This window comes from Platalea leucorodia (genome assembly GCF_965183815.1).
Source record: "Platalea leucorodia genome assembly, chromosome: 7".
Classification (NCBI taxonomy): domain Eukaryota; kingdom Metazoa; phylum Chordata; class Aves; order Pelecaniformes; family Threskiornithidae; genus Platalea; species Platalea leucorodia.
The window spans coordinates 55,969,237-55,985,010 of NC_138829.1; the positions used below are offsets into that span (position 1 = coordinate 55,969,237).

Here is a 15,774-nt window from a genome sequence, read left to right on the forward strand (position 1 = left end):
GCTGAGGCGGCGCAGCTCCCGCCCCGCCGGTCCGGGGCCGCCGCGCAGCGCCTCCCGGCGGGCGGCACCGGGACGCCGGGTCGGGCCCGCCCCCGCCGCGGCTTCCCCTCACCTTTCCCGGCCAGGAGCCGCCCCCGAGGGGGCCGGGCCAGCGGCGGGAGAGGGCGCCCGGCGCCGGTCCGCAGCTCCTTGGGGCAACGCAGCCCCGACACCGCCGCGCCGCCCGGCCTCCCTGAGCTGCCCCAGCCATGTCCTCCAGCTCCCCCCCGGGCGAGCACAAAAGCCGGAGCCTGGGCCGCCTGTCGCTGCCCAGGAAAGGCAGCATGACGCTCGGCAAGAAGACCTCGGTGCTGGAGCTGGCCGAGGGCACCCCCAACGCCCACTACGCCCCACTCTCCGCTGCCCAGGGCGGGCAGCCGCCGGCGGGCTGCAGCCCGGAGCCGGAGCGGCCGCTGCGCCTGAAGAGCGAGGTGGTGGTGGTGAACGCCGACTGCCCGCGGCCCCCCGTCAGCCTCGACCCCCGCGTCTCCATCTACAGCCTCCGCAAGCCCCTGCTGAGCCGCAGCAGCGTTCAGGGCAGGGTCTACAACTTCTTGGAGCGGCCCACGGGCTGGAAGTGCTTCGTGTACCACTTCACCGTGTGAGTACCCGCCCCGCTCCCCGCCGCCCGCCGGGCCCACCTGCTCCGCGCCCGGCGCCCGTTACAGCGGCTTGTCCTGTCAGCCGCGGCTGTCCGGAGCGGGGAAGCCGTCTCCCGGAGCGGCCATCGGTGCGAGGGGCTCTCAGGGCTGCCCCTCACGCCTGCTCGCCGTCCCTGAGGCGTGAGGTGGCCGCTGCCGCCCTGCCGCCGTGCCCCCTCCCCTCCCAGGGCTCGTCCTCGCCCGGGAGGCGGGGGAGCGGCAGCCCCGGCCGTCCCCTCCGCCGCGGAGCTTTCTAGACCAGCCCGGTGCTCAAGGCTTGAACGTCTTGCAGAGACAGCCTTCGGAGGTAGTCGGGTTTTTTTCCACAGCTGTGAAGCAAAACAAACAAACGAAAGTCACACTTCGAGGGAAAGTTTCTCTTATTTTAAACAGAAATGCTGTGTTTCAGTTCAGGAGCTCTTAGGTACATCTGCCAGATAGAGCAGGAGCTGGCTTCAGGCAATTTTCTTCAGAAAGTTACCTTGGGAGTTGAAATAAATTGTTCATTCTGAGCGTGGAAATGAAGTAGGTAACAGTGTCATCCATTCTTTAGTAATTTTTAATGCAGGGACTCGGGGGTTTCCAGCTCACTGCACAGCACCTGTTTCTGACTGAATAGGTGTGTTATCAGTGTCGCAGCCCTGTTTGAGGAGGATGAGAGACGGGTGACGCTCCTTTTTCTTGCCTCTTTTATTGCCACTTACTTTAACTCCCTGTCCTATTGGGTACGAATGCCATCACTGTTATTTTTAGACAGGAAGGAGGATGACGAGGTTTGGAGGATGTTAAAACCGCTTAGCTGCAGGCAAGTTGAAAACTGCTTTGAGTATAATATTGACTATGGAGCGCAGCATCCACCTTGAGCCAGTGCTTGGTAGGTCTGTGGTGCGCAAGGATCTCAAGTGACTCCGTGAGAAATCTGTGCTTTTTAATCGAGATGTTGTGGAAGGCTTGCATGACCCTTGAGCAATTTGTGTATATTAAATGTAGGTAATAAGGTCAGGCAGAATCATGGTGTCTGTTTATTGTATGCATGTACAAACATACATATATACGTACTACATATATACATGCTTATTACAACAGCTCGAGGTAAAGACATTTTACGGTCAAAATCCAAAGACTTTGATAAAAATCAGTTTTTATGATCCAATTATTGTATTCTGATTTTAAATTTTGTTTTCTAAGTAATTATTATTTTAATCGATTCAGGATTGTGTGCTTATATTCCACATTTGAGGATTCTGGAGTCTTTAGGTAGTCAGGTAAGTGGTACCAACTTTATTTTAGTGGAGGGAAAACAGCTGTCATCAATGTATTTAACTGGGAGATGACTGTGTGCAGCTGCTGAGATAATTGTGGGCTCCATTCTCTTTAGCATTATGATAATGCCATTAGATGACAAAACAGCTAATGGCCGTAATTATGAAGTGTCTAATAGTTGTGGTTGAACAATGTAAAACACTTTCAGGAATAGGAGTTCCCCCCCAAAAAAAAGGAGTTTTAGGCTGCTATCTTTTATGATTTCTGAGCTCTTTCAGGTGTTTCAAGTTATGTATAGAAGGAACAGTAAATTGTGTTCAATATCTTAACTAATCTTCTCTAAACCTTGACAGTGGGCCTAGGAAAACCCTGAAAAAAACCCTGTTAGATCCCTTTATCTACTTAAGATTCTAGCCTGAATTTTACCTTTTTTTATTTTTTTGTCTTCAAATATTAGCAGTGTGGATTAGTCCTATCTGTGCAAGAATTAAGATCTTGTAATTTTACTTTAGGAAAGAGATTGTAATATGTACGGGAAGTTATTGCCTGTCTCTCTCCCCAGTACACGCTTATGTGTGGTGTGAGCATTAGCTCCAGCATTTCCCCTCTTTCCAGAAGAGCTCTTCTGGTGCAATGGTGAAGGACAGTGGCAGTAAATATTCTCAAGCCTCTTACTAAGCATTGTGCAAATTCCTTCTCTTAGGACTCTGAAGAGACAGAAGAGGGTACTAATGTCCTCATATACAAGGCAATCTGCAAGTACCATGTGTGTATTTTTAGGCAGCCTCACTCTGATTTCCACCAGCAGAGGGAATTGAGTCTGTACTGTCCTCAGCTATCCCAGCTTCTCCTCATTTATGTGGTAGATAAGCCTGCACTTTTTGTGCCCATTAAATGTTTTATGTTACTGATCTTTGATCCATACCTCTCCAACTCTCTTGCGTTCTGAGCTCCCAAAGCAGCTTCCTCGGATGCTTGTTTTCTGCTGCACCAAGGAATGCTCTCTTTGAGTACAACCACTGCCAGCCAGATGCTGAGTATTGGTAAATTAATAGTTGCTACACAGCAGAAGTTTGTTACTAAAATCGACTGACAAAGCAGACGGTTTGTCTGATCCAGAGAAGCTGTTATGCCTCAGCCTCTACTCTGGAGGAGGCATGGGGCCTGCTTTTTGCACATGGTTTGCTAGCTTTTTGCACGTGGTTGGTGACAAGTGATGAGCTGCAGAGCTAAAAATGACTCAGAGTTATAAGACCTCCCTCTGCTGTCGTGCATGCACTTCTCTCCCACTGGAGGAAAAAACTTGATTGTTTTGTTGTCAGCATACAGGCAGACATTCATAGAGAGCTAAGCTGGGTTTTACCTTGTGATGTGCAAGGACCCTGATGGTCACCTCTCCTGCCAAAATGAGCTTAAGAGACTGATGTCACTTGCCTGTTGCCTCTTTGTGACTCCCTCTGCTGGCTACCTCATGCTTTATTCTGGGGGCTTTTGGCTGCATGGGAGGGCTCGGTCACTTTCTTAAAGGTTCAGAGGGGAAGGAAAGGGAACAGGAGTGGTGTTAAATCAGGGCATAAAGACCAAAGCTGAGGGTCCTGGCCAAGATCTAGTGCAAAGATGGGAACAATGAGCACTGTGGGCTTCTTAATTTTCTGTCTGTCTGTTGCACTGTTCTACGTTGTGTGGAGTGTGTGGCTGTGTTCTTAATTATATGCTGAAATGATTAAATTTAAAAACAACTCCTGGAATAGTCAATGTAACTTGTTCTGGACCTGTATCTCTGGCTGGTTGTTGAAACACTGTTTATCAAGTGATAAGAGCTACATCTACTGATTGCCTGTCACACCCTTTTCCTGCTCAGGAATCTTAGTCAGTGCTAGCTAGAATACTAATAGCTAAGAACTGATATTCAGAACTGATTTTCCTGAGTTTTGTGTTATAACGGTTAGAAAAGGGAAGTTGAACATCAAGCTTTAATCCACAGAGTCTATGTTGGTATGTTTGTTTCATATTGTTTAGATTGCTGTATGTTTTGGTGTGCAGCAAAGCCTCTCCTGTACCCCTTGATCTAAAGGATGGAATCTGCTTATCTCATACAGCAATAGAGGGTTGCTGTACTAGATCAGGCCAATGACCTGTTGCTTCTGAATTGTTATTTCTTTCAAAAGGCAGCTGAAATATCTGTTTTCCAAGATGCAAATGAATATTCTTTCTCTCTTCTTGATGTTTTTAATCTTCCAGGATAATTGGATAGCACAGTCGCTGATTAAATTAACTGAACTCTGCACAGGTCTTTTCTGAGATTTGTCTTATTTGCTCAGACCAAAGAGCAGAAGCATCTCAAGGGAGCAGAATAAGAAATGAATTATTGTACCTCATTTATTCTAGATTTTTATAGGCTTAGAAATAGTCTCTATGGGGAGAAGGAATGGGGAATGGGCTATTAATTTACGACTCGAAAAAATCTGCCTAAAAATACTAGTGGAGATGGTAGAAAGCCACACGACTTGGTTTGATGTTGTATTAAATTTCATTTAAATATATGAAGTGTATAGTATATGTACACTTAATTCTACCAGTGCAAGTAAATTGTGCTCGATGGCTGAAGATATACCTGTGTGGCTTCTGCAAACAGAACTGGTGGTTGCTTGGAAACTTGGATTTTGCAAGCAAGAGCTTGCCCTGTGGTATGGCTGCATGTATGGTAACGTCCTGCCAGAGCCACCAAACCCCCCTTGGCTGTCAGAGGTGAGGAAATGACTGAGTGCCACTGTTCTCAATGACCTTGGGAGCTAGGGCATCTTATCACACTTATCATAGTAGTGCACCTTGGGATAGTGGCTTTGAGAGGTGAAATGTTCTGCGGCCTTAACGAATCAAGTTTTCAGGCTATGTGAAGAGACGTGGACAGACAAAAGAAGCTTAAATTCTGTCTTCATAGTGGCCTGCTGAAATCTGAGACTCTGTCCCAGTGTTAAAATGACTGTAAAGAATAAGTGAAGTGTTCAGATATTTTAAAAAATTATTTTAGATTTAAGTGCATGAGGGAAGAGCTTCTCACCCTCTTTAAGTAGTTTAAAATAAAACCTCTTAAAATGTGCCTGAAGAAACTCAAGTTACGAGCTTTCTGGTGTTTTCTCATGTTCTCAGTATGGCAAATAATGACTTCTGGCAATGTACACTGCGTGTTGACTCCCCATGTTCTTTGAAGTGTTGGTTGTTACCAGAGGGAACAATTCAGAAACCGATGGACCATTGGTCTGTTCTGGTGTGGCGGCTCTCCTTTGTTGCCATGCAAGATAATCAGCTTCTATCTTATCTTTGCATGCCTGTACCTGGTTCAATTTACTTTACCTTTGTATAGGTTTGGTTTAATCAGCAATGATTGTCATTGAGTTTGTTTGAATCCCAAGATGTTTACATAAGCTTGGACTGGCTGGTGGTTGAGATTTGGGAGACTGGTCTCTAGAAACAGGCAAACTCTCAGAAGTGTGGCTGCATGTGTACACATGCAAAGATAAGAAGCAAGGGTACATAGAATATTCCAGTTGTGTGTGTATCAGGACTTCCAGTAATCAATTATTAAAGGCAATACAGTGTTTACATAGTGCTGTTTACATACAATACTTTAAGAAAGAAGCATAAATCCAACTTAAAATCCTGTTTTTGTCATGTTTCCAAATGTACTGCAAAATACTTCCAAACCTACTGGTTCATAGTGTGTAAACTGTTGAGGAGGGAAAAAGATCCATAAAATAATTAATGTGTGCATGTGCTAAATTTTCTTTCAAACTGAGTAAACTGAAAAAAAAGGGCAAAAACTGTAGGGGTTTTTTTTTTTTTTCTTTCCCGCCCCTCCCAGCCCTAGTCCACCGTTTAGCGTTTTGATTTGCAGCAGAGGGGACATCTTTGCAACCTAGCACTGCGTATCTATCAATATGCCTGGCAATGCTTTTATCTGAGACAAAAAGGGATTGGAAAGCCAACTTTACTTATTCCCAGAGAGGAGGGAAGACCTTTTGCCTGTCCCATTATTGCAGCTGGTCGTATGCGTAAGACAGTTTGCTAATGTTCAGGAGTTGCTGTTGCAGGGTCAGCCCTGTTTGCTGATCAGCCAGATATTGAAGTTTTGAGTCTTGGCAGATTTTGGACACAGGTGAGGTGTAGAAGTGACTTAAAGGTTTTGCTGCATGCAAAACTTCTCTGCTGCATGCCACAGGGCAGCCCCTTAGCTACTATATTGCATGAAGGTCCTTCTTTGGGACTTGTGTGATTGAGATAGTATTTGGGTTGGCCGGTGTACAGCTTTCCACTCTTGCCTTGTGCTATGTTTTCCAATCTGTAACTTGACAGAAGTTTCGTTTTTGCTGAGGACTGTCTGGCTGTCCTGTGACTGAGACCAATCCAAGTCCGTGCCAAGAAGACCTTAGGAGTGACAGCATAGTTATAGGGCAGGAGAGGTCCCCATTTCTCTCTCCCAGTGGGACAGTAGAAGTTCTCAGGATAAGAAACGCAGATAGTAATAACTGCATAATTGACTAAAAATGAAAAAAAAAATTATCCAAGTTTAGTTAGTAATTGACTGTCATCAGAAAGAAAAGCAGTATCAGAAACCAGATCCTCTCAATGTCAACCACTAGTAGTTAATGCCTGGAAGTCTCTTTGAGTAAACCACCATCTTTGCATCATTTGTCGCGTTAAATGACTGCTGCATGAAAATGATTGTGGAAACGTATTTTGATTGTTGAAGGGGAAGGAAGGTGAAAAGCTGGGTATCTTCTAATTAAAATGCCTTTTGAAGGCTCACAGTAACTCTAGCAATAATTACGAAAATTCAATTTCTGTTTGGAAATGGATAGTGTGATGTGGTTGGCTACTTGAAAAAAAAAAACAAACAACCAAACCAAAACAAACAACTTGAGTTTCATTTTGACCTGTGGTCTGCAGGCAGACACAGAAGCTGTGTGAGGGGAGGGAGTTCTGTCGGGGCAAAAAAGACTTTGTAATTGTACTGATGTTTAGGTTTTCACATAACTGAGGGAAGCAGAAGGCTGTAAACTTCTGAACGCTAATGCTCAGTGTAGACAGGTTGCATGCAGTGGAGAAACAACTCTGCGGAATGCACACATAAAAGTTATAAATGTATTAAATTTGGGCAGGCTTTCCTGGGGGTAGGCCTTCTCTCTTTTCCTATCATCCTTCCAGTATAACATTTCAAGTCCTTCTCTGGTGTTTGCTTTCTTCCAGGAAAAGAATTATTCTACCTTTAAAAGTTGCACATGAATGATCTTAAGAAAACCAGTAAATGCAGTATTCACATTTCTGTGTATCTGTCAAATGGTTGGTTGGGCAATTCTGGCATACTTCCTTGCCCTGGCTCTTCAAGTGCCAGGGAAAAAACGTGCAAGGCTGTGTAGATAGGCCTCTTTCAAAACTTTCATTGCAGCTGAATCAAGGCTAGAGTTGAGATTCAATTGCAGTGAACTAATTAGGCTGAGCTCCAAACGCCTGAGCGCTGGATGTGTTACAAACAACGGTGCCAATATATGCTGTAGGGAACTATGCACAGGCACAGTGCTTTGCTGACTTTAAACTTGGCAGTACCTCATTAATTTTGTGTGTTAATAGATTGTTTAATGTGCATTAGTGGCTGAACACAAAAGCTGTGAACACTTGCTCATTCAGTTCCAGATGGAAAATAGTGTCTTGTTGGGGGCAAGGTGTTTTCTGCCTGCCACCGAGAGGTCCAACACAAGTTTCAAATGCGTTGGAAAGTTGCCAGTTGCAAATAAGCCTGATGGGTAGTCTAAGTTACAGAAGAAGAATGTGTAGATTAGTGAGTTTTTAGGTAAGGTACTAGCTCTCCTTATACAGTCATGCTTCATCTGGCATAATGGCCTGTGAGAACCATTATAATGCCAGCAATGATAATGGGAGAGCATATGTATTTGCAAGCTTCTGCTATGGTAGTAGCTACTGTAATTTACCTCTTATCAGAAAGATATATATGTGTATATATATATTTATTTTTTAATAGCAGAGGGAGTGTTCAATGCTTTAGAAGTTAAACTTAATTTTACGGTATGTTTTTTAGACAGTGATTTTTTTTTTTTAATAGGAAATTCTAAAGCTGCTCTAAATTAAGTAGTATTCTTTGGCCACCAGTTTGTGCACACCTGGAGGACTAGAGAGGTGCTTGTTGTGAACTTTTCCCTTGTCTGGCATGACCAATTTTTGAGGACACATGGATTTTCATCCTCTTCTTTTCCCTACTTCCTGGTACAGAATAGTGAAGTTACAGTTGTTTTCTGTGTTCAAGGAGCTATAACAAATTGCACAGAGTGCAAAGCAGGGCCTGGGTAAGTGTGTAGGTATAGTGTAAGTACTTAAAAAAAACCAAAACAAAACCAACAACAACAACAAAAAACCACCAAAAAACACCACCACCACAAAAAAAAAAAAAAAAAACACAAAAAAACCCAAAGTACCACATTTTTAAAATGCCATTTTCTCCCTTGACACCCACACTTTACAACAGAAAACTTAGAACCTGGAAAAATTACAATAAAAAATAGGCAGGCACAGGGGAAGCCAGTGATTAAAGCTTAGGACAACCACTAAGACAAAAGCAAGTTTTTACTCTGAACTGCTTTAGTGTCAGAACTGCCAGCAGTATAAGTCAATGAACACACATTTTCTCAAAACTGGCTGAATCCTTTTTGAGCGTAAGCAAAAAATTTATCTGTTTGTGGGACTTTATGCAGGGAATATATCAGGCACTAAAACTGCAGCCTTGGAATTTTATCCTTTTGAAAGCTATAAACTACCAAAAATAGGAAATTATACTGCAAATCATTAGGTGGCCTTTAGATAGTCCTAGCAATGTGTCTAGAGTAGGTCTTTTTAGTTTTTCTCATATGTTCTTCACAATCAATGTGGTGTGTTAAAATTTTATGAAAAATGTTAACAAAAGCCAAAATAAACCTTGGGCGAGGTTTCTGCATCCTTTTAAATTTCTTCTGCTTCTGCAAACATTGATACTGATCTTTGAATTTCATATTAAAGTTTTCAATAGGAACATAAATCTCACACGTCTTGCTAATGCCAATGGACTTATATGTCATTTGACAATACAATTTTGTCATATTTGTAATAGAAAACTGAAAGGTTTTACTCCTAGCTATGGAATCCCTTTTCTTTTGCATGTCTTTTTCTGCTGGAGTTATTTAAAAAGTAAATGCTTTGTTATAGAACTTGACTAGTGCTTACTTCAAATGAGAAATATACCGTTCTTAGTGAACTAAGATCTTGAAATAGTAGAAAATCTTTATCTTTGTTTATCCTAACAGGTTGTGCTCTTGTTTATCATCTATTAGCTTTACTCTAACACAGCCTGAAAAAAATAGAGCATACATTTTCTTTTGCAATAATAGGAAAGTAAAAGACATTTGTTGAAGTAATCAGTTTTGATTCTGCAAGAAATGATCATCATGAGTTTAACTTCACTGTGCAAATAGATACTTGCTTTCCAGTGGGAGCAACTAGTAAAGACCAACTAGTAAAGGCAAAAACTTGTATACACATCTCCAAAATTAGGGCAATTAAAATTACTTGCCAGACATTGTTCACAGGATGTGTAGAACTCAGTTAAAATTGTTTTATTTAAAATAAGGTATTTTTTTTCTGAAAGACTAAGCATCTTACAGTGCTAATTCTGTATGAACTTTTACTTTGTCCATATGGCTGTTGTCTCTTGCCTGTAGTAAATATGTGAAATTATGTAACTTATGTACCCAGGTTTTTCACCATCTCACCAGTAGTTTCATTGTAGATTTTTAGAAGTAAATGGTCTTCCCTCTCTCCTTCCCTACTTGCATGTGTTCTAGACTGGGTAGGAACACAGATTTGTCCCCTCTGTTTAGACCAGAGAGTGGTCACACTTGCAATAAGCTGCTTGCTGTCAGGCAGCAGTCTTAAACCGGCACAAGAAGATTGTGCTGGCTTGGATATGTGTAACTCCTGTGCTCAGAAGTTACTGGTCTCCTCTGCAAATGTACTCCTTGAAGTCTTGGGGATGTATTAACTTTTTTTAATTTTTAACAATATTTTTTCATTGCAATGTTAATATTACATGATTTGATATGGGTTGGATAGGGAAGAAGATTGGTCACAGTTCAAGAACAGAACATAAATCATCCATCAGGTTACTTCCCTGAATTCTCCCTAAAGACACTAGGTTTAATAGCAGAGGTGTGGTACTGGTGGCAAAGATTACAGAACCCTTGCTCGTCCCTAGTACAACAAAGGCTGCAGTCTTTGTAGTGAAAGTATCTTCCTTCTGTGAAGTAAGGAATTACCTTCAAAGAGTATGTTTGTTCCTGCAGCAGCTATCCCTTTCCCAGCAAAACTGAATCGTCTGAAAATGGGCTGGAATTACTAGATTCTTTCATGATAACCCTTGAGGGCACCACAGTCCAACTAAGAGCTGAAGTAAAGGTGCCTCATCTCCAGTAAGGATGTTGACAAGTAGAGCAAAGGAGAAGGAGTGCAGGAGATAGTTGCTGCTGCTAATCTCATTCTTACACCCTTCAAATGCCTCTGCCCAATTATCTGTGCAGAGCAATGCAGATAGGGGACAAAGACAAGAGGAAAGATCTTCCATCCTGTGGCTTCCAAAAAAGAGAATGCCCTGTACTGATGGTGTTAAGAATCAGTGGTGTTTGTATTCTGTAGAACAAAGGCTTTATCTGTCCTTTACAAACTTCAGCAAATAGTTCTTAATTTTTTTTTCCTGATATTCTTCCTAAGTAGATCTAGTTGAGATTATTTGATTTGTTTGTTTTTCACTCCTGTCTTAGAAGACACTGAAATGCAGTCAAACCTGACAATGAGTAAATAAATAAATGTGTATTGCTTTATCCGTAGTGTGAGTAAACTTCATGTGATTGTATGCTTTTATCTTATCTGTGACCCAGGAAGTATTGATAATGGATTATCTCGGCACTTCACACAAAATAAACCTGCTCACTTGATGTTTTTCATGTCGACAGGTCATCCAGCATCCTAGCACAAAACAGTCTGAGCTCCCTGTTTAAACAGTATGTAAAGTATGACAGGCACAGACATCTAAGTCTTACATGGTCATGTTAGTTGTATGCCTTTGTAGTTCTCTTCATGCAAGACAGCTCTTCGTAGCTTTTAGTCGTTATTATGACATGATCTTATTTGGACAGCTATGTATTTGAACCATAAAAATGAGAAAAATGCTACAAGAATGAGGGGGAAAACAAGGCTTTTGGATTCTGCAGGTTTTACAGCAAATGCAAGACTGTAGCTGTACTGTGTTAATGCTAGCCCTTCCTGAATTGCTTGTTGCACTCTGATTGTCAAACACTGAGGTTGTCTCTTGATGACTTCTGTGGCAGTTTCTTTGTGTGGCTTTAATATAAAACATATGTTCATAGAATCATTAAGGTTGGGAAAGACCCTTAAGATCATCAAGTCCAACCGTTAACCTATCACTGCCAAGTCCACCACTAAACCACGTCCTCGAGCACCATGTCTACCCTTCTTCTAAATACCTCCAGGGATGGAGACTCAACCATTTCCCTGGGCAGCCTGGTCCAGTGCCTGACTACCCTTTCAGTGAATAAGTTTTTCCTAATATCCAACCTAAACTTCCCCTGGAGCAGGTTGAGGCCGTTTCCTCTCGTCCTATCGCTTGTTACTAGGGAGAAGAGACTGACCCCCACCTCGCTACACCCTCCTTTCAGGTAGTTGTAGAGAGCCATAAGGTCTCCCTTCTGCCTCCTTTTCTCCAGACTAAACAACCCCAGTTCCCTCAGCAGCTCCTCCTAAGACTTGTGCTCTAGACCCTTCACCAACCTCGTTGCCCTTCTTTGGACATGCTCCAGCACCTCAATGTCCTTCTTTTAGTGAGGGGCCCAAAACTGAACACAGTACTCGAGGTGCGGCCTCACCAGTGCTGAGTACAGGGGCACTATCTCCTCCCTGGTCCTGCTGGCCACACTCTTCCCGATACAAGCCAGGATGCCATTGGCCTTCTCACTGTAAAGTGAGACTGAGAAATTGAGCAGACTGTGTGAAAATGTGCTGTACTATGAGAAGAGCATAATTTCTAGATATTTTCAGTTGATAGTATCTGTAAGAGTAAAGTGACACTAGCTTATATCTCTTATATGAAATAACGTAGATAACATTTAAGCAGGTTTTGATAGTAGCTTTTAGCCTCTGCTGAGGTGGTCTGCTTTTTCTGAGGAAAGTTTTATATCAAATGCCATTCTCTTCAAACAAACAGCGTTCATTTCAGGAAACTTGCATGTGGTCTGTGGTGGTCATTATTGAAATAATGTATGCAAAGTGCCATGTGATTCTTCTCTTGAGGGATTCTGCTAGAAACTACCTAGCAAGTAATCAAACTATTTCTAAGCACTTGGAGGAAATCAGTCTGTTAATTTATACAACATATGTTAGCAGTCAACATGGATTGGTCAAAACCCAGTAATCTGTCAATTTAATTTCAGACTGTGATGGAGTAAAACGGTTTGTGACTAGAGGAGACCCAGATGTTGCCATATATACCTTTTATCAGATTCTTCACACTTTCTGTGTTTGCTTATGAACATGGTTTGTTGATGAAATTGATACTGTGTGGACAGGAAATGGAAATTGAGAGTACTGTATTTCAGCAAAGGTGTAGACCAACTGAAAAAAAAACCTGTCTGGTGGAAAATAAGAACCACCCAAGGACCAGAAGACATGATATTGTGATCTGAGGGAAAGATAGCTTAGCATGAAGAGTAACAGTGGGAGAGTGGAAGGTGGATGACTTGAAGTCTTAAAAAAAAGACTGCCCTAGGTAGGAGGAAAAAGATCTGTTCTTCATGTTCAGATGAATTAGATAAGAAGTAATTGTCTTTAAAGCATACTTTGAATTTTTCTCGTCACATGAGAGGGATAGTGGAGCAATGAACTGCATTGCCTGGAAAGGCTGTAGAATCTCCTCCCTGGAAGGCTTTAAGCACAGGGTAGACAAATATTTGTCAGGGTTCATCTAGGTGTAATTGATCCTGCTGCGGGACAGGTGTCCAGGTTTTTGCATTCACACTGTGAAAGGAATATGTGCAGATCCTGGGAGCCGGGCAATTTCTTAACCTTGTGGCACCTGAGTTCTCCTGCATTTGGCATGTGTGTGCGTACGGTGGAGGGCTGGCGCTTTTTCTGTCCCCAGCCTTTCTGTTTCTTCCCCTGAAGTACCTTTGCTCCTTTCATGTTAGGTCAATCCAAAACCCGCTATGAGTTTTTTGACAACAGGTTTGTTAAACATGCCACCTTCTTTGCTGTTGATGTCATCTCTGCAGGTAATCTTCAGGCCTTTGTGCTACGTGCGATGACCAGATTCCTTTGACTCTGGGGGTTTTAGCTGGATGGATACATGAAGGATATGTGCTGTTTAGGTGCTTCCTCTGTTGATCCTTCCAATGTGCTTACAGCAAGATGGAGTAAAATTTTAAGACTTTTCAATGTGTTGCTGCTGTGGTAACAAGAACTGCTCCTTTCCTGTCCAGGCTGTTCTGTCTTGCTGTTGAAACTGGCAAAGATCTTTGGGATGAAATACTACGTATTGTAGATTGTTAGTTGAATCCACCGTATTTTGAATTTACAGGCTGATTTAACAGTGAGTGGCTGATAGAAATCTAGCAGGTTGTGGTGAGTGGGTGGCTCTTCTCACATAGTTAAGAAAAGTGACAGTTGTATCAGGGTTTCAAAGGAAATGTATCCTTTCTGTTAACTCTCTTGGCATCATAGTCCTTAGCAGGACAGCCTTGTGGCTGAGGCAAAGACCTTGCGTGCTTTGGGTATCTCATGAGAACTGGATCTCACTATGGGGAAGTTTAGAGAGCATCTTGATTGTTAGAGCTCTCCTCCATCTGGTAGCATACGTGAAGTTGGGTCTACATTGTTCGCTACTGTTTTCTACTTTGTGTTTTTTCCATCTCAAACTAGTTTCCCAGCTTTTTGAGAATGGCCTAGTTTATTATCCTTGATAGAAAATATCGGATGCCTGGATCTTGGACAGAGTTACCAGAAATAATTTGCTTCATTTCTGTCATTCTCCAGAGTACTTCCCTCCTCCGCCCCTTTTCTGGTACCCCTCTTTGTGAGAGAGAGATAGACTCACAACTGAGCATGCTGTTGAATAGGTTCTCTGTATCTCAGGGATGACAGGTTTTGTTGCAAGAACTTTCTAGTTTCGGCATGAAAGGAGGTGTCAACCCATTTAGGACTTAAGAGAGCTGAATGATCTCATCCACAAGTGATGGGTGATAGCTGTGCCCTTGAAAATCCATAAGAAGGGCACTCTGTGTCTCAGCCTTTGAGTCTCATTTTACCAGCAGATTATTTTATGAACAGTACTTGTTTCCTCATGGCATGTGACTATTCCTGCTATGACAAGGTGACCTGCTTAGTGGGTGAGGGAAACGCTGTGGATGTTGTCTACCTGGACTTTAGGGCCTTTGACACCGTTTCCCACAGCATTCTCCTGGAGAAACTGGCTGCTCATGGCTTGGACGAGCGTACTCTTCGTGGGGTAAAAAACTGGCTGGATAGCCAGGTCTGAAGAGTTGTGGTGAATGGGGTTATTCCCAGTTGGCGGCCGGTCACAAGTGGTGTTCCCCAGGGCTTAGTATTGAGGCCAGTTCTGTTTAATGCCTTTGTCAATGATCTGGATGAGGGGATCGAGTGCACCCTCAGAAAGTTTGCAGATGACACCAAGTTGGGCGGGAGTGTTGATCTGCTGGAGGGTAGGAAGGCCCTACAGAGGGATCTGGACAGGCTGGGTTGATGGGCCAAGGCCAGCTGTGTGTGATTCAACAAGGTTCAGTGCTGGGTCCTACACTTGGGCCACAACAACCCCATGCAACGCTACAGGCTTGGGGAGGAGTGGCTGGAGAGCTGCCTGGCAGAAAAGGACCTGGGGGTGTTGGTCAACAGCTGGCTGAATATGAGCCAGCAGTGTGCCCAGGTGGCCAAGAAGGCAAATAGTATCCTGGCTTGTATCAGGAATAGTGTGGCCAGCAGCACCAGGGAAGTGATCGTCCCCCTGTACTCGGCACTGGTGAGGCCGCACCTCGAGTACTGTGTTCAGTTTTGGGCCCCTCACTACAAGAAGGACATTGAGGGGCTGGAGCGTGTCCAAAGAAGGGCAACGAAGTTGGTGAAGGGTCTAGAGCACAAGTCTTAGGAGGAGCTGCTGAGGGAGCTGGGGTTGTTTAGTCTGGAGAAGAGGAGGCAGAAGGGAGACCTTATGGCTCTCTACAACTACCTGTAGCGAGGTGGGGGTTGGTCTCTTCGCCCCAGGAACAAGCAATAGGACAAGAGGAAATGGCCTCAAGTTGCACCAGGGGAAGTTTAGATTGGATATTGGGAAAAATTTCTTCACCGAAAGGGTAGTCAGGCACTGGACCAGGTTGCCCAGGGAAGCAGTTGAGTCCCCATCCCTGGAGGTATTTAAAAGATGGGTAGATGTGGTGCTTAGGGACATGGTGTAGTGGTGGACTTGGCAGTGTTAGGTTAACGGTTGGACCTGATGATCTTAAGGGTCTTTTCCAACCTAAACGATTCTATGATTCTATTCTTATGAGGCTTTTTTAGGCTTTCTGTTAGTCCATGAGCCAGCTCTAAGTTATTAACAGTAGCAAATGTGTCCCTGAAATTCAGCTGGTTAATGGGATCATCAAGACAGGTTACCCAGCATCAAGAGTTGTGTTGTAATAGGTGAACAGGTGACAAAATCGCCCCATCTCTT

The 15,774-nt window shown here is 43.4% G+C and overlaps 1 protein-coding gene across 1 annotated transcript in view; it reads left to right on the plus strand.

Annotated features, from left to right (window-relative positions):
- Nucleotides 1-248: 248 nt before the first annotated feature.
- Nucleotides 249-15,774, plus strand: part of KCNQ1 (potassium voltage-gated channel subfamily Q member 1) — a gene marked incomplete at its 5' end in the record, with an annotated part of 370,416 nt that continues 354,890 nt past the window's right edge. Inside the window, one exon of the mRNA XM_082317249.1 lies at nt 249-640. Coding sequence (XP_082173375.1) covers nt 249-640 — 392 coding nt within the window. The remainder of the gene's footprint in view (nt 641-15,774) is intronic.